Source organism: Suricata suricatta, chromosome 4 (assembly GCF_006229205.1).
Source record: "Suricata suricatta isolate VVHF042 chromosome 4, meerkat_22Aug2017_6uvM2_HiC, whole genome shotgun sequence".
Lineage (NCBI taxonomy): Eukaryota > Metazoa > Chordata > Mammalia > Carnivora > Herpestidae > Suricata > Suricata suricatta.
In genome coordinates, this window is record NC_043703.1 from 439,725 (window position 1) to 457,051 (window position 17,327).

The 17,327-nt window shown below is 63.3% G+C and overlaps 1 protein-coding gene across 1 annotated transcript; it reads right to left on the reverse strand.

The window, feature by feature from the left end:
• Positions 1 to 6,153: 6,153 nt before the first annotated feature.
• Positions 6,154 to 16,775, reverse strand: GRK1 (G protein-coupled receptor kinase 1). The gene is made up of 7 exons (XM_029938406.1): positions 16,077 to 16,775; positions 14,759 to 14,886; positions 13,069 to 13,226; positions 12,371 to 12,454; positions 10,090 to 10,214; positions 8,081 to 8,282; positions 6,154 to 7,085 (listed from the first exon to the last, which is right to left on the reverse strand). Exons 1-7 carry the CDS (start codon positions 16,773 to 16,775, stop codon positions 6,787 to 6,789), a joined length of 1,695 nt encoding a protein of 564 aa, XP_029794266.1. The 3' UTR covers positions 6,154 to 6,786.
• Between the last annotated feature and the right edge of the window lie 552 nt (positions 16,776 to 17,327).

Sequence of the window (17,327 nt, forward strand, 5' to 3'; positions counted from 1 at the left end):
ACCATGGGAGGCTTCTGCTCCACCGTTCCAGCAGGAGCCATGGGCCTGCAGGCCGCCGGGCACATGGGACACACGGGCAGGCGCACACACGCAGGTGGGGGCAGCGTGGGTGGGGGTGCATCTGGGCACCAGTGCTGGCGACCACCCCAACGCCCACCTCCTCCCTAGACTGGGCCACGGAGCGGGGGGGCTGGCCGGCACCCCTTCTTTCACTGCCTCTCGGGTCCGGCTCAGGCTTTGGGGGAAGCGAGATGGAAAGACGCGGGGATTTCTGCTGTCCCCCTGCCACAGCCCCCCCCCTTGCCCCCAGCCACTAAACAAGAAGGGAAGTAGAAGAGTCTAGAATTTAACATCTTGAGTTACGGTCAGGGTGGGTTAAGAACACGTGACCAAGCGGCCTGAGGAGGGGATGACGCTGCCCTTGGTGGCGCACCAGCCAGGGCCCCGCGACGGCGTGGAGGCTTGCGGGGACAGGCAGGCGGCAAAGCCACGGAGCCAGCCTTCCGGAGGCTCCGGGAACTCGGATGAGAGCAAGGTGCGCTGCCGCAGTGGGCAGGGTGGCCGTGGCACCTGTTGCTTCTTCTAGGAAATGGTTCACCCAGGACAGGCGCTCCCGGCTCAGAGCCGCGCCGCACACACGTGTTAGAGGAGGGCTGCTTGACCTCTGAGCCCTGCTCAGCACCGCCCCTGCCTGCGCCCCGCCTCCGGGGCCCCATCTCCGGCAGGTCTTGCGGGGGGACCCCACACATCAGTCTGGCAGGAAACCCAGTTTATCTGAGCAGAGAGGGACAGCCAGCTCTGGGGACAGGGATGTGGCTGCTCCTAACCCTGAAAGGAGGTGGACTGGAAGCAGTGAAAAGGGGCCGCCTCAGTCACTCGCAGGCAGGGTCTGTTTTCTCGGGATTGTTCCAGAACAAGGGCCTCCCAGCCCCCAGGCCGCTGCAGCCAGGCTCCTGCCCTCAGGGGCGTGGAGAGCAGACAGCAGAACAGGACTCCCTCCTGGAACCCAATGACCTTGAAACGAAGCTCGGGGAATAAATAATGTAGATGAGCAACCAGAGAAACAGCAGGCGGCAGCCCCTGCCTGTCTGTCCTCAGGAGAGAGGTGCGGTGGGACAGGAAACGGTCTCAGAGACATTAATTTTTTAAATTAAAAACGCTGTCCTGGCTTTGCCAGAAGGTCTTGTAACCATGATCTCTCCAGTGAGCCAAAGCAGAGTCAGCCGCCTCCCAGATGTCTCGTGTTTCCAGGTCCCTGGGCTCACACGCCGGCCACCCCCAGAAGCACGGAGCCCCCTCCCCAACCGGCGATTCCCTTCCTGGCCTTGGACTCGGCAGCCACAGGCTTGTCCCAAGTCTCCTTTATCCGCCAGACCCCCTGCTGAGGGCAGTGTGAGCAGCCTGGACCCGGCCTGGTGACAGGGGAGAACCAGCCCCCTCCAGGCTCCCGCGCCCACGGCACCTATTAAATATTAATCGGTGACGCTCCAGGGAAAGGCAGCCGCCCCCAGGCTCCGCTGGAGTCAGGGGCACACCAAGGGACCAGCCCCACGAGCTCCGGCCAGCCCCGGGGGTCCAGCGCCAGGCTGCAGCGCCCCGCACCCCACACGCCTGCTCCCTTCAGCCCTGCGCAACGCCCACACCTGTTCGGCCTGGAGGAGGAAGGCTGCACTTGGAACCACACTCTCCACGGTCACCCGGAGCCGAGGCTTGCTTCTCACCAACGCAGAACTGCCTTGTCTTCATTCACGCGGTCTGGGTCGTGCCCTCGGGCCCTCCTCACACAGTGTTCAAGTTCCGCTTCCAAACTGAGGTCTGCCTCTCAAACCGTCCTGCTGGCCACCGGCCTGGGCCCGTCCGCCTCATTTCCAGGTGAGGCCCACCTGCTGCGCGACCGCCCCGCAGCGGGGACGGAGCCCAGCCGAGGCTAGGAGGACCGCACGGGAGCGCGCGGGGGCCACGAGATGCGCCGGGCGGGGAGGCGGAGGTCAGCCGGCCCCCCTGCTGTCCTGCGAGCCCCCCTCTGTCCCCGCCGTCACTCAACTGCATGGGCCTCCCCACGAGCCAGCCAAGACGGTGTGTCCCTGTGGGGCCTGCCTGCCGCGCTGGCGCGGTGCCCACGCCCGGCGCCCCGTCAGCCGCTGAGAATTCCCGCCACGTTTGCCGCACACGTTTCGCACGTAACTACCCCTGACGCAAGGCGGCCACGGCGTCCAGGCCACGTGCTGCTGGCTCCAGGGCGGCCCAGTTCCCTCACCTGTGTCCCCATCAGGCGAAGGGACGGGAGGGCTCATTCCCAAGCGGTGGGGGGCAAAAGCTCAGGCCCCAGCGCCCGCTCGCGGCCGAGGGCAGGTGGAGGTCAGGACCCAGTCAGCCCCTGCTGCGGTGGGGGGGGGCCGGGGGCGTCCCCTGCGGACGGCCTGCCTCGCTGGGCGGGTTCCTTTGGGACTTGCTCCCGGGGCCACCTTCCTCTGTGCCTGTCAGTGGCCCCTGCAGTGCAGGCCTGGGTCACCGCCGGTCTGGGGCCAGCCAGGCACCCCAGCTTTCTTCCGTGCGTCCTCACAGGTGGGGCGGGGGGAGGGTGGGAGTCCACCGCGTCCCAGATCCGAAGTCCACTTGCTGCTGTCCTGAAACGGGAACGTGGCTTCGCTCCCAGGCCCCAGGGCGACACGCAGTCCCGGTCTGAACTGCCCTGTGCGGGGCTGGGAAGAACGGGTGAGCCATCAACGCCGTTGCCCGGGGACCTACAGGAATAAACCCAGCCAGACCTGCTGCCAAGAGCCCACGAGACAGCCCAGCCAGCCCCCATGCCTCCCTACTAACCTGAGCTGTTCACCCAGGGGCTCCCAGGCCCCACGCCGGGCGGGCAGGTAAAGCTTTTAGTCTAATTTACAAGGACTGCCAGGTCATCCAAGGCCATGGAGGATTTGTAGCCAGGTGGACAGGTGTCTCCGGAGCACCTGACACAGACAGTGGAACAAGAGGGGGGCATGGGACAGGTCTGTCCCTGGGGCCACGCACGCCTGGCCCACCCTTGGAGAGCAGAGCACAGACAGGAGAAAGGTGCCCCCGTGCGTCTCGGCAGCACCCAACACAGTGCTCAGCACGAGCACTTGCGGCCACCAGAGCGACTCGCCTTCCCGGGTCTCCGCCACCCGCATGGCGTCCTGTCTGCCTCATTAAACCCCAGGGCCTGCCCAGGGGGCCTCTGCCCAAGGTAGGCACAATGCCACTCACTAAGTGGTGTCTCAAACAAGTGTGTGGTGCAGGTGGGGACAGAGGGGACCACACTTACACACACTCCGTGAGCAGCAGAGCAAACCACACCCGAGTCACCGTGGCAGGGGGGCGGGTGGGGCTGTCCTGTCCGTGGGCTCTGCAATTCTCAGCCTGGCCAGTAGGGGCACCACAGCTTTTTTTTTTTTTTTTTTTTTTTTTTTTTTTTTTTTTTTTTGAGAGACAGAGCGGAAGTAGAGAGGGGCAGAGAGGAGACCCAGAATCTGAGGCGGGCTCCGGGCTCCGACGCGCATATGGGTGTCTGCAGAGGTGTGTGCACAGGTGATCTTGAAAGAAAACATAACCAGCATTCGTATTATAACCCAGAATCCATTCTCTGATTTATCTTTTATTTTTGTCTTTTTCTGCTTGAATAGAAACTTCATTTTTTTTTAATAAACAGAAAGTCACGCTGAGTCGTTCTGATGCCAGCGTCCCCAGGTCCCCTCTGCTGCCCGGCCTCCTCCTGTCCCAGGGAGAAACCCCTGGGTGCCATCCTCACCACGGTGTAGATGGTGGGTCTGACCAGGCTGTGGCCAGAGCCGTAGACGCCCCAGGGCCTGTGGCCAGGCCCCCTTCCGGGGAGGTGGAGGCCAGTGTCTGAGGACCCTTGGTAGCTGCCGGGTGCGGGACAATAGGGGCGGCGATGAGGCTTCTCTGCAGGGGGGGCCCCATCGGCCTAGTGGGCCCCCCGCCAGCCAGGGGCAAGCCTGAAGGCTAACCAGATCCCGGGGGGCCCCTGCAGCTGAGCAGTGGGCTGCTGCTGCGTCTGGGCCAGAGCTGGGGGGAGGACCTCATGTGTGGGGACAGCCAGACCCCTGGGAGTGTGCCAGGTTGGGGGGCCGGGCCTGGAAGACCACCCACAGCAGAAATCCCCTGAGACTGTGAAGAAACCATGGGCAGGCACTGCCCCTCCCCCCACCGGGAGCCCCAGGAGAGCTGGGGAGGGTGTCTCACAGAAGGTCACAGTTTCCACAGGCACTGGGTGGCCTAAATTAGTGCCTCGAGACCACCACTGGGGTGTGTGCAGGGTCGCCCGCAGGTCGGGACGGGGGAGGGGGGGGCGCTGAGGCCAGCCTGAGTTTTATGGACGTGGGAAGGACGCCTTCCGACAGAGGTCGCCGAGGTCACAGTTATGCCCGACAGACGTGCCGGTTCAGCGGAATAACCACTTACGTGCCCGTGACGCGCGTGCTCAGCAACAGGCGTGCCGCGTCCAGCACGCGCTGAGTGACCTGGGGGCAGGCGTGCCGCGTCCAGCACACGCTGAGTGATCTGGGGACACACAGTAAAGACAGCACTTGCTGTTCATCTGAAATTCAAATGCATCCGACGTCCTGTTTCATCGGACCATCTGGCCGTCAGACGCAGGCAAATGGGCCCCCCGCAGCCGCCACGGGGCTTCAGGCCAAGGCGGTGGGGGCCAGGCCTCCGTGCGCACAGCTGCTGGACTCCCTCCGTGTGCAGGGCCGAGAGCGCCTAGAACACACTAAATGGGTTTATAAGAGCCAGGAACAGGCCCTGTCTCACCACCGCGCAGTGAGGTGACGCAACGGCCTTTATCTAATGTGCGCCGTCCTGGAAAACAGCCAGATGGGGGAGGGGGCGGCGATTCGCCTGCGACAGCCCCTGGCCCTGGCCCCGGGCGCCTGCGGAGACTCTCCAGGCTGCACACCAGGACGCGCGGGGCGCCCCTCCAGGCCGTCCAGGGCACTCTTTGTCTCTGGCGGGCCGCGTGCAGCCCGGAGAGAAGGGTCTTTCTGGTCCAAGATGTTCAAAGGCAGAGGCTTCGTGCGCACGCGGTCCTCTGAGGCCAGACTGGGTGCCCCGGGCCACCTGGCCGGCCTCCGCACCGCCACACGCGACACGGCCCTGCGCCAGGCAGGCGGGGCCAAAGCAGCGGTCCTCCAGAGTTGTTGGCCGCAGGCCCCACCGGTCCCCGAGGGTGGAGGGGAGCGGCCTGCACGCGGACCTCTGCGGGCAAAGGCCTCCAACACTTGGTGTTGGCAGTCTGAAGGTGGGGGTTACTTGAACACTCGAGGCTGACAGTCTGAGGGCAGGGGCTCCCCTGAACACTTGGAGTTGACAGTCTGAGGGTGGGGGTACCCCGAATACTCAGTGTTTACAGTCTGAGGGGGTGGTTCCCCAACACTCAAGGATGACAGTCTGAGGGCGGGGGCACCCCAATATTCGTGGTGGACTCTCATGAGGCAGCTGAGAAAGGAGGCAATGACCCCAGCACATGTGCTAAAACTAGGTAGGACCCCTACTTTTGCACTCCCTGGAAGGACCCAGCGTCAGCCCCACTTGACAGGTAAATGCCACCGCGTCTTCAGACACTCCCGGGGGGACCTTCTCACGTGACCCCATGTGCAATCCAGCGTCCCACAGTCATGCCACACGGCTCTCTGCATGGACCACCACGTGACACAGTGTATGAGCTGCAGGGACTCGGAAGCTCTTTCCTGAGGAAAGGTAGACCCTTCTGGAAACTCCAGGCCCTAAGTCTCCACTCCTCCCCAGAGGCTCGGCCCCCCCTGAGCCCTCTGGCAGTCTCGGGTTCCAAGGCAAATGCCACCGAATCCCAGCCTAGGCGTCAATGTCATCTGGAGGCCACTGCTACAACAACTCTTCTTCCGGGTAGGCCGCCCATGGGGACCCCTGGGGTCAGCGGCGAAGCTGGAGATGCGGGAGACGGGGAAGATGGGCCACGGGCCAGAAGGGGGCGTGTCGGTGCTCCTCAGGGTCAGGGACCCAGAACGCCTGTGCTGTTGTCTCCGGGGATTCCAAGAGGGCCTGTCCCCAGCCACCAGCCAGCAGACCCCATGTCGCAAGAGCAGCCCGCCCCAAGCTTGTCCAGGACGAGAGCGTGGGAAAGGGCTTTGCCAGGAGGCGGAGTCGGGTGGTAACAAGTGCTTGGGCCGGAGACGGAGAAGGCCCGCACACCTATCCGCCCAGACGCTGCCGGTTGCAGATGTGTTCAGGACAGAGAGGCCAAAAGGGAGGCTGCTGCAGCCCCCCTCACCCCCAGGCCGGCCTGACGGCTGGGAGACCGCGTCCCCAGCACTTGGCAGACGTCAGCATCTCCATCCAACACGCAGGTGGTGAGCAGCTCAGGCCCTGGCAGCAGCCGGGGGCGGGGAACAGAGGCAGGGCGGGAAGGGAGGCCCCCAGGCCTCTCTGCTGACGCCTGTGAGCCCGCGGGCCACGCTCTGCCAACGCCTGAGCCAGCGTGGAGAAGGCCTCCTGCCTGGGAAGATGCAGTTAGGGGGCAGGAAGCACCACGCCTCCTATGGTCTGAGCAGCACTTTGCCTGGACGGCCACACGAGGCCCCAAGTTACGCAGCGTGGGACATTCCATGTGGGAGCCACCGCGGTGTCTTTGTGAGTGAAACCGGGCAGAAGCAGCGGACTATTTACGGACTGGGCCCCGGAGCCAGGCTGGGGTGTCTGGCCGCCCCTTGCTCTCTCTGGCGGCTCAGAGAGGCCCTCTGGCCCCTCCCTGCACACCTAGGAGACCAGACACATCCCCGACTTGGACGCGGGGGCTGCCTCCCCCGCAGCGACCCCCTTCATGTCGTCGGGCATCTGCCCGTCCGCGCGCCAGACGTTCAGCTCTGCGAACACACCGGTCTCGATCATCTCCTCCTGCCAGGGAATGGAGCAGTTGCCGGTGGCGAATTCCTGGAAGAACTCAGTATCGGCCTTCTCGAAGACCACGCCCTTGACTGTGGAGAAGGCGCCCACGTCCTGGATGTTCTTGGCATAGACTGTCCTGGAGTCTGGGATGAAGGGGGGTGTCAGCATCCCTGTGAGGGGGCAGAAGACAAGAATGGGAAAGGCCACGTGCGCTCAGCAAGTGGGGCTGCCCTTCCCGGGGCGTCCAGAGACTCAGGACGGGTTTCCGGGTGCCCCATGGCACGCTGAGCGGGCGTGAAGGTCTTAGCATCCAGGCAGGCCGAAGGCCAGTGTGCTCTGGCCCACGGCCTCACACCAGCCTCCCGGGGCCTCCTGTCTGCAGGCGCGACCCCTCGAGCCCAGCACGGTCGGGACTGAACTCCTCATCTTCTTTCCAAAGGCGGCTTGTCTCCCAGCCCACGAGGGAGCCAGGTCCGTCAGTCACCGATGCACAACGCCGGCCACGTGGCCCCTGCGGCCCCTGGGCCGGGCCTCCTGCCAGACCGGTGGAGTGGCCTCAGGGCCTCCCCCAGGCCCCAGCGCTCCCGCTCCCACCTTCCCTGTACCAGCACCCCCACCCCGGCCACGAGCCCCCTCCCTGCAAAAGTAACTCCTCTCCTTTGGGCATCTGGTGCTCAGGGCTCCTGTGCAGTCACAGGCTCACACGCCCTTCCACAGGCTCAGGGACGGGCCGCGTCCACACACACTCCCCTGCACCTGTGTCCCACAAGTGGCACCTGACAACACAGACTGACGGAAGGAACGAGTTTCTGCCGAGACCGTGGTTTGAGCGGTCCTGCCTTGTCCTGGATCAGGGGCTCCTTACAAGCACAGGGCGTGGAAAGCCACAACCACAGGTCGGATCCCCAGTTCGAGGGCGACCAGCCCGTCCCACAAGCATCCCACCCAACTACCAGCCTGAGAAACCAGCGTGCGAACACCAGGCCTGGGGTGCGGGTGACAGAGAAGTGGAGACGGTGGTTGGTTGGGGACAGTAGGCCACGGGCCATCTCTGCTGGGTCAGCATGGGGCTCAGTAGCGCCAAGGGGCCGGGCAGGGCAAGCAGGGACCTCCCAATGGACCTGCCCCCCGCAGCCCCCCAGATCCAAAGGCGTGCGGACAGTACCGGCCTCAAGCTGTCTCCAGTTAATGTCCTTAAAGAGGGGGTTGGTGCGGAGTGTGTCACACGTCCCGTCTCTGAACCCCAGGCGCTTCTCGGGGTCCTTCTCCAGCAGTGCCTCACAGAAGTCCTTGCTGGCCTGGCTGAACTTGTCCGGGTACTCGATGGGCTCGGAGAGGACCCTCTGCTTGAGCTCCCTGTTGTCCACCTACACCGGGGACACACGTGTCACCCCTGCTGAGCCCATGCAGGCCGGTGCTGGCCACCTCCCAGGAAGACGCCAGCCTGAGGTGACAGCTGGCCCTGAGGGTGCGGCCCCCGGGCGCCCCAGCGGTGCTGGGCAAGTTTGGGGCGCTCTGGTTGATGCCTCGGCGCATCTATGTAACCGCTCCTCACTGACTGGAGAAAACGAGAAACGTATGAGAAAAAGAGCCAACTATGTAGACCAAGCGGCAGAGACCTCCTGACAATAGAAACTGAGGGCGAGTTTGAATCCACTTTATGGAGAACCATTCCCATACCCAGAGGACCCCGTTCCCAGGGACAGGGAGTCCCACAATGACCCCAGACTCTCCCTGTGCCCTTTGCAGCCCATCTGCCCTCTGCTTGGCAAACGCTGGCCGTGTGCTCTCACCACAAGTTAGATTCGTCTTCCTCAGGTGCACCCAGAGTCACTCATGTGCCATCGCAGGCCTGACGCCTGGCGGACCCCGGGCCTCGGGGGCAGACAGTGGGCCGCCGTGGGCCCCTCGCGCACCTTGTGCCTGACTGGTCAGGCCGCACACACAGAGTAGGGCTTCTGGTCAGGGCCACGGGGCCAGTGAGAGCTCCGGGCTGGGGCCTCTCACTGCATGCGGATCCCACACCACTAGCCTCATACTGCTCTTCTGAGTGGTCGGAAGTCAGGAGAGAACACGCTTTAGTAGCGATCAGGGCGGCCGTGCAGAGACGCGGAGACGTGTGAGGACTCTGCTCCCAGAAGACCGGGCATCTCAGGACCAGGGCGGGCCTGGGGACGGACACACCCGGGGACCCCCCGGCAGAAGAAAGTGGAGGGCGTGACCTCCGGGCAGGCACGGGGACATCTAAAGACTGCTGTCCCCAGGCCCTGGAGGCGCCTCCTGCCCACCGGCCTCAGCCCCGGCTCCTGGCATGCCCGGTGGGCTTCGAGCAGGTGACAAGGCCCCAGAGACCGCCCACGGGCGATGCTGTGGTTTTTACAAACGGCAGCAGACTTGCTGGCAGCCCTTCCCCAGCGGCATTCACTGCCGACGCGTCTCACAGTATTTCACACGTTTTCATTATTGTCTTATTTGTTACGGTGACCAGTGATGACAACTCGCAGAAAATGCTGCTGCAAGCGTTTGCTCACTAAGGTTCCTGGACTGTTGGGACCGAGGCCGCCGCGCACTTGGCAAATGTACCCTGTGGACACGTGACCTTTGCAGGCCCTGGGAAACCAGAACATCCATTTGACTTGCTTTACGGCGGCGTCTGCTCTATCGTGGTGGTCTGAGCCGGGCCCCAGGTGTCTCCAGGGTGAGCCCGTGCTTGTGGCTCAGGCGGGCTGGGGAACGGCACCTGCAGACTCGGGGCAGACGGGCCGGGAGAGCGCGTGGGGGCCGGGGGTAGGGCGCAGGGACGCGCGGCCCACTGCCCTCTCTCCGGCAAGGCTGCCGTGCTGGAGCCGGTGACAGTGAGCTCGCTGGTCCCGGGTGGGAGCAGGAAGGGGGCGGGGCTGCACCCCGTCCTCCTTAGACCAGCTGGGCCCCAGGTGGGCTGAGCGCTGCTCGTGGGGGCGGGTTGGGGGGGCCCCAGCACAGCTGGTCCTGAGACACATCTGTGTGGGGAACTCCATGACATGAGGCCACCGTGTCCCCTCTCCTGCCCACGAGAAGCCTAGTGCTCAAGGTCTGGACAGCCCCCCAGACAAGTGGGGTCACCCCGGGGCACGGTAGGACGCCGGCTCCTATGGCCCCACACGCGGACCATCAAAGGGGTGGAGCGACTCCTACCTTCTCTCCTCGGGCGCGGAAGGGTCCTCTGGCCGCGATCATCTCGTACAGCGTGACCCCCAGGGCAAAGTAATCCACAGAGAAGTCGTACTCCTCCCCCCGCAAGAGCTCGGGGGCCATGAAACCTGCCGGGCGACAGCACAGGCTTGGACACAGCCCGTGGTGGCCGTCACCCACCTGGCCCAGCGGTGCGTCCCCGTGCGGGGCCGCAGGCTCCGCCCACGGACCTTCTGTGCTGGGGCTGCACGTGCGCCTCGGTCGCAGCCAAGAGATAGAACCCAGGTGTCACAACCTGAGCTCCCTGACACAGCCTACTGTCCCCCTGGACAGAACCGCCCCTGCCTGAGGACCACTGTCGTCCATGTCATGTGTGCCATGAGGCCCCATCTCCCCCGTGGCACGCCACAGCAAGCAGACAGGGTGACAGTCCCCGAGACCACAGCACACAGCGTGACGGTCCCTGAGACCACAGCACACAGCGTGACGGTCCCTGAGACCATAGCACACAAAGCGTTGGTCCCTGAGACCACAGCACACAGAGTGACAAGCCCTCAGAACCACAGCACACAGACAGAGTGACAGTCCTTGCTTGCCACTCAGGCACGAAGGTGACCAGGGGGTCGTGGGTGTATGTGTGGTCAGAGACAGGTACTACCAGTTGCTTCGGGAAAAGGGAACAGAAGGACAGACTGAGGCCCAGGTATTACAATGAGCTATCCCGATGCCCACTGCCGCCCCATCTGGTCCCGTGCCAGGTCAGCCACATTCGGGGAGTTGGGGAGCCCCACACTGTGAAGGTCCAAGAACCTGAAAGCAGCTCTGGGCCTCCACCCCCTAACTGCCACCGTATGGACGCCAGTCACCCCTGGGGCCAGGGGTCGGTGCTATGGGGTGGGCGCAGGGGGTTCTGGCCTGCCAGCCTCAGACGTTCCGAGGGAAGCAAAGCCAATGTGTCTGCTGATTCCCTGGCCCTCCCGGCCCTCAGGATACCGTGTTCATGGCCAGGTTCTAAGAGGGCACGTGCTCAGCAAAGGCAGCCAAGTGACCTCACTTGTCCCAGAGGGGTTACGGGAGCCCAGTCACATAGGCTCTCCAGGCCCTGACACCCCTTCCCTCGTGTAGGGCCTGCTTCACAGGAACTGCACTGTTGTCCAGACTGCTCAGATGCTATGAGAAACGTGTGTTTCACTGGCCACAACTTCCAGGTTGAAACACGGTCTGGGAGAAAGCCAGGCCGCAGGGAGCAGGTCAATTTCTGCAGCAAACACCCTGGTGGTGCCTCTGGTCTGCTTCCCAGCGCGGTCTGGGTGACATGTTATTTTGTATCCCCAGGAAGAGAAAGTACCAGTGAACGCTTGTCGCCTGAATGCACAAGTGAGTGAGTGGACGACTGAGGGAATGAATAAGTGAGCAGGTGGACGTTGAAAGAGCAGGTGTGTGAATGAGCAGGTGAATGAGAGGCTGGGCAGGAGGTGAGGAAGTGGGTGAGTGACTGAGTGAGGGAGTGGGCAGGCGAGGGAGTGACTGGGTGGGTGAGTGACCAGGCGAGGGAGGGAGTGCGCAAACACTCCTCCATCCAGTTACCAACTCTTCCACGTTGACCAGCCCCGTGTCTGCGGGGTCGGAGGGCACACTCATCTCCTCTGCACCCGGGTCACAGCCTGCTGACTGCAGCCACGGCAGGCAGGGTGCAGAGGGCTCGGGGAGAAGGACCCGGCAGGCGTCACCCCAAGCTCACGGTAACCTCGGCTGGGCCACTTTGCAGGTCACACCCTGCCCCCGACCCCAAAGGCACAGAAGACAGGACCCTGTGCTCGGAGAAGGGCAGCGGCCACGGCGAAGACTGCGGGGCCCTCTGGCGGCCGGCGGGGCCCTCACACTCAGCACCACCAGGGGCTGCTGATGCCCTGGAGTCAGACCACTTAGAATCCAGCCTGTGGTGCCTTGTTCTCCCCAGCTTTCTCCTAATGATTTGAATCACCCCGAAATACGTGAGCAGTGTTTCCACTCACACGCTCATACTCAGGGCTGGAACTTCCCAGATTCTGGCCAAGCATCTGGAAAACTCAAGACAGGACCTTCCCGAAACAAAGCCACCCATGAGGACAGATCCACCACGGGGGTATTTCCTCCCCAAAGCCAGGTCAACCCAGGGGAGGATCTGCTGGGAGTCCCTGGGCCTCCCGGGACATGGGGCCCACGGTTTGCTCTTCGCTATGACAGATGGGGCCCCCACGAACCCCTAGGGCCTCAGCCCCCGCCCTCGCTCTCGGCTGCTGACCTGGGGTTCCCGCATAGCCCTTGGTCTTGGTCTGCCCGTCCTTCAGCTCCACGGCCAGCCCAAGGTCAGAAATTCGGATATTCCCTGAAAGCAAACACAGACAGAGGTCACACTCGGCCCTACAGAACAAAGGCGCCTGGTGTTCCCAAAGCCTGCAGGAGCCAAGGGCAGCCTCTGCCCGCGGGGGCACACGTACACAAGGGCACGCGTGTGCGCGCAGGCTCACGCTCACAGCCCACGCCCACCCCGGGGCCCACACCGCGGCTGTGCCGGGGACACAGTCCACCCAAGCCCTGTTCTGAGAATGCCCACATTTGCGTGACATGGTCACACAAAGGGAGGGTGTCTAAGGGACACAAAGGAAACCTAGATCTCAACGTCACTTTCTGACGAGATTCCCATAAAAGGCAGAAAGAGCGAGAGACTGAGGATGTACAATCAGTAACAAAATATTAACTCTTCACCAAGAGTTCCACAACCACAGTCATGCCGAGTTAGCTCCCTGTAATGCTTGGGGCCTATGCACTGGATTTCAACTAAGCCCGTCAAAAAACTTGGAGACACCTGTGCAAAATGTATGAAATAAACAACAACAAACTGAAGATGTCTTTTGATGTCGTTTAAAGCTAAAAACTGGTCTATCCCCCACTGATGACCTGTCGGGCCAGAGGAGAGCTGGTGAGGGGAGGCCGCCTCACCAGCGTCGTCCAGAAGCACGTTCTCAGGCTTGAGGTCCCGGTAGACGATGGCCTTCTGATGCAGGTGCTCCAGGCCGCTGAGGATCTGGGCCGTGTAGAAGACAGCACGAGGCTCCTGAAAGCCAGGGTTCTCCTGGTTCACGCTGTAGATGTGGTATCTGGGGGCAGACCAGGCAGAGGCCCTGCTTCTCCAGCACAATGGGCCCCCAGTTTCCATGGGAAGTAAGATCTCAGGAAACAGGGAGAGCCTCAAAATCCCATTTTGTGTCAGCAAAGCGTCTGGTCACTGTCAGGCCTCAGCGTCAGCCTGCAGCAGTGCCAAGAGCCCCTGGCGGCTGGGGTTCACGCCCTCACAGACCCTCGACCGTGATCGCCATGGGGGACGGGCCGGCAGAAGAGGGCACTGCCGTCCGCGCCTCCCCCCACCGGCCTGCAAAGCCGGAAATGGACCCCAAAGCCGTTTCACCAGTGCCGGCCCGGGGAGGACGAGCAGAGGGCGGGGAGGAAAGCCGGCGCGAGCAGCCTCCGTCGCTCCGCCTGAGCAGTCAGCGCGGCGTCCAGGTGAGCACGTCGGCTGCTCACCAAGCCCACGCACGCGGACTCCCGGGGGGCCTGCTGCGCCGCCTTCCAGCCTCCCGCCCCCCCCCCCGGTCTTGCCCGTCACGTTCTGCACAGAAGCAAGACCCAACGACCTCACGATAAAAGGAAACAAGCTGTTTACACCAGACAGCAGCCAGGGAGAGGCAGACTAAGAAAACAAGACAGGCTCTCTCACAAGCCAGACCACGAGAAAGCAAGAGTAACAAAATAAGCGGCCTTTATATTACATTTATGTCATGATATAATGTAGCGCACTGGATTTCGGGCGTGTAGTGTAATGCAGTGTAGTGAAGGAACGTGCAGGATCGCGTGTGACACAGCAGAGTACGGTCCGATGTCGTGCAGTGTGACGTGGGACAGTTTAGAACAGCATAGCATGCAGTAAGAGAGCCCAGCGTAGCCTAGCCTGGGTGCTCTGGCCGTGTGCTGCGGCGTACGCAGGGTAGGGCCGTGTAGAGGGCTGGGCACAGTATAGGAGGTACCACGGGACGGTCGAGCACAGGGTGGGGGGGTGTAGCGTGGTACAGAGCAGCGGAGTGTGCCATGCTGTAATTCAGCGTAGTGCCGTGGGCTGCGGCATGGAGTGACGCAGGGGCGTGATACGGAGTGCCATGCTGTGGCCCCATACGGCCCAGAGAGTGGTGTGGTCTAGTGTCACGTCACATCGGATAGAGCAACAGACTGTCCAACGGCGTAGCACAGTGTGGTGAAGCAGATGGTGTCGCAGGCACAGTGCGGTGTGGCAGTGAGCAGCGCAGTACGGCACGGCATGACAGCGTGGTACGAAGTCAGACAGTAGAGAACGGTGTGGTGCAGCGAGAGGCAGCATATCCTCTGGTGTGGCGTGCCGTGCTACACTGTGGCACAGCACGGTAGGGTGCGGTGTAGCTACAGCCCGCAGCCACACAAACCCCAAGTCCACCAGCGACCAGAGAGCTGCGGGCCACCTCCCCACGACCCCGCATTCACGCGGTGCCACGTGGAGAGGCAGCAACCAGGGGGCAGGGGAGCATGTGGGTGGGGGCTTCTCCTTGAGTGTCACCATGTTCTCTGGCCCCGGGGACCCCTCTCCACCTCGCTCCCCACTCACCTGATGTCACCTCCATTCATGAGAGTCATCACCATACAGAGGTCAGTTTTGGTTTCAAATGCATAGGCCAGAGAGACTATAAACCTGCTGTGTACCTTTGCTAGAATCTTCTTCTCCACCATAGCACCCTGCAAAGCAAGATCTCGAATAAGCACCCAGGTTTAAGCGAGAAAGTGACGTCACCACAAGGGCCCCTGTCCCACAAACCAGAAGCAGAAATGGAGTTGCGAACGTATTTGAAGCTCCCGCACAGCAGGAAGCAGCGCCAGTAACAGACACACGTGCCCGTCGCCCCCGGCCCAGAGGACTCGGGCCTCCCGGAGGGACGGGCGTCAGACTGCCAGCCTGGAAAACGCCAAGTGAGGATCCAGCACGTTCTCAGCTGCCTGTTTGGTGCTTTGCTTCCAGTCCTTCCTTACGTCCAACCAGCTGGCCCCCCGCAGCCCTGCCCTCCTGGCTGGGCCCCGGGACAGCGGACAGCTGGGTGCCCACCCGCAACTGCTCGTTTCTCCCTTTATTTTCAAACCTCACAATGTCCATTTAGAATGTTTTTCAAAGGTGTGCTGGGTAGGGAAAGCAGAATTCCTTTTCGAAGGAGAAGTCCTTGGCATTTCAGGAGGCATCCACCTGCGAGGGCAGATTCTGGGTTGGTCCAACTGGGTACTAAGTTCAGCGAGGAGCCTGAACTCGGGACCGCAGACGCCAGGGGGTGTGGTCTCAGCCCAAGCAGGAGCTGGCAAGAACCCCAGGGCAGGCGCCCTTGGCAGCTGCCGTTGACCCCCAAAAAGCTGTGCCTGCTCCGTGCAGCGAAAAAGGGCAGGACCCGGGCGCAACGGGACCTGAGCTCACACGGCAGAGCGGCTTCCGCTGTCCTCGCTCCGGGGAGCCTGACCGAGCTGGGAGCAGCAGACCCCACACGGCAACCTGCAGCTCTGGCTGTCCCCCAGTGTGCTGTCGGGCCACAGCCAGGGCCCGAAGAGCCCCGGACGGCCCGAGGAGAGGGTCAACGGCCTCCCTCCAACGCCAGCCCCTGTATTTTGTGGTGTTGGTGGAAACAAGGAGGCCAGCGGGATGCACGGTGCCATCCACAGGGCGCCATCCACGCCAGCCACACAAAGGCCGCCTCTGAGGAGGAATCGCGGCGACCACGTGGGTGCGTGGGGAGCCCGGCCAGGGGCTCAGAGCAGCCACACTGAGGCCCGCTCAGGCCGAGCGGCTGCCCGCGCAGGGCCCCGTGCGGGGCTGGACGCGGCCGGGTGGCCCTCCTGCCCGTCCCAGGGAGGCCCCTCCCGCCCGACGTGAGCGGCCAGCTGCCCACCTGGTACCCCTTTCTTTTCTTGAGTCTCTTCTTGTTGAGCTTCTTACACGCGTACAGCTTGCCGGTGGCCTTCATCTGGCAGGCGGACACCTCGCCGAAGCCGCCACGCCCCAGGACCCGGAAGTCCAGGAACCAGTCCTCCCCCGCGGGCTGGGCCTCCAGCCACTTCCACTGCAGGAACCTCTGGAAGTGCAGGCTGCCCAGGAACTCCTGGAAGGGCGCCTGGCTCAGGTGCGCCAGGGTGGCCTCCAGCAGGGTCTGGAAGGGCCCGTCCCCGCCGGCCGCCAGCCCCGCCCGGGCCTGCGCCGCCACCGCCTGGTCCAGGAAGCCGCAGAAGAGCTTGGCCTGGGGGTCCAGGTAGGCGGCCAGGATGGCGCCGGCCTTCTGCGGCCGGAGCTCGGCGGCGGCGGTGTCAGAGTCCTCGATGTCCCTCCAGAGCTCCAGAGCCGGCGCGTGCCGCTCGTCGGCCTCCAGGAACTGCTGGAAGAGCCGCTTGCCGATGGGCTGCTCGCAGCACACGCTGGGGAAGGCCAGGTCCAGGCTCTCCCGGAGGCCCTCGCACTTGGACAGCGGGGGCAGCTTGAGCTTGGCCAGGTACTTCCTGTCCCGGCACGATGGGCTGCTGCTCCCATCGAAGCTGCCCCGGGCAGCGATGAAGGCCGAGTTCGCCACCACGGTCTCCAGGGACCCAAAGTCCATCCTGGCGCTGGCCTCCCACTGCCTCGGGCACTGGGGGCCTGACCTGCCGCCCGGGGCCCGTGCCCCTTGCCCTCCCCAGACAGCAGGGGTCCCAGCAGGCGCAGGGGTGACTGGAGGCCGTGCCAGGAGCCCAGGGCGCCCAGCTGACGCAGCTCTGACCAAATCCCAGCCCAGGTCACTGACCAGGTGCCAGAAAAAGACAATCCCCTAAGCGGCTTCCAGTCGGATTAGACGGCCCGTGTTCGGGGCTCCTTTCCCCGGAGGGCCCGCCGGAAAGGACAGACTGCAGACCCCGAGGCGTGTCGCAGAGGCTGTCCTCAGCCTAGGCAGATGGGGACTCGTTTGTGTCCTCGCGGTGACAGGAGGCGAAGAGGCAGAGGGGCCCAGGAGAGATCCACATTTAGTAAAGATGGCCGGGGGCTTTCCCACTATATTTCATTTTTGTCTTAAAAAAATAGCAAGTAGGAAGAAAATGAGGTGATCACAGGAAGTCCTGGAGAAAAGCAGTGAGCCTCACAGGGGAACAGCCTCCTGGGGTGTCCGTGGGTGAGG

Excerpts from the sequence above, each read along its gene's own strand:
- GRK1 (XM_029938406.1), bottom strand. The coding sequence starts at position 16,775 with ATGGACTTTGGGTCCCTGGAGACCGTGGTGGCGAACTCGGCCTTCATC. Across the intron at positions 14,887-16,076 it reads AGAAAAGAAAGGGGTACCAG|GGTGCTATGGTGGAGAAGAA; the intron begins GTGGGCAGCTGG and ends CTTGCTTTGCAG. Across the intron at positions 10,215-12,370 it reads GGGCTATGCGGGAACCCCAG|GTTTCATGGCCCCCGAGCTC; the intron begins GTCAGCAGCCGA and ends GTCGCCCGGCAG.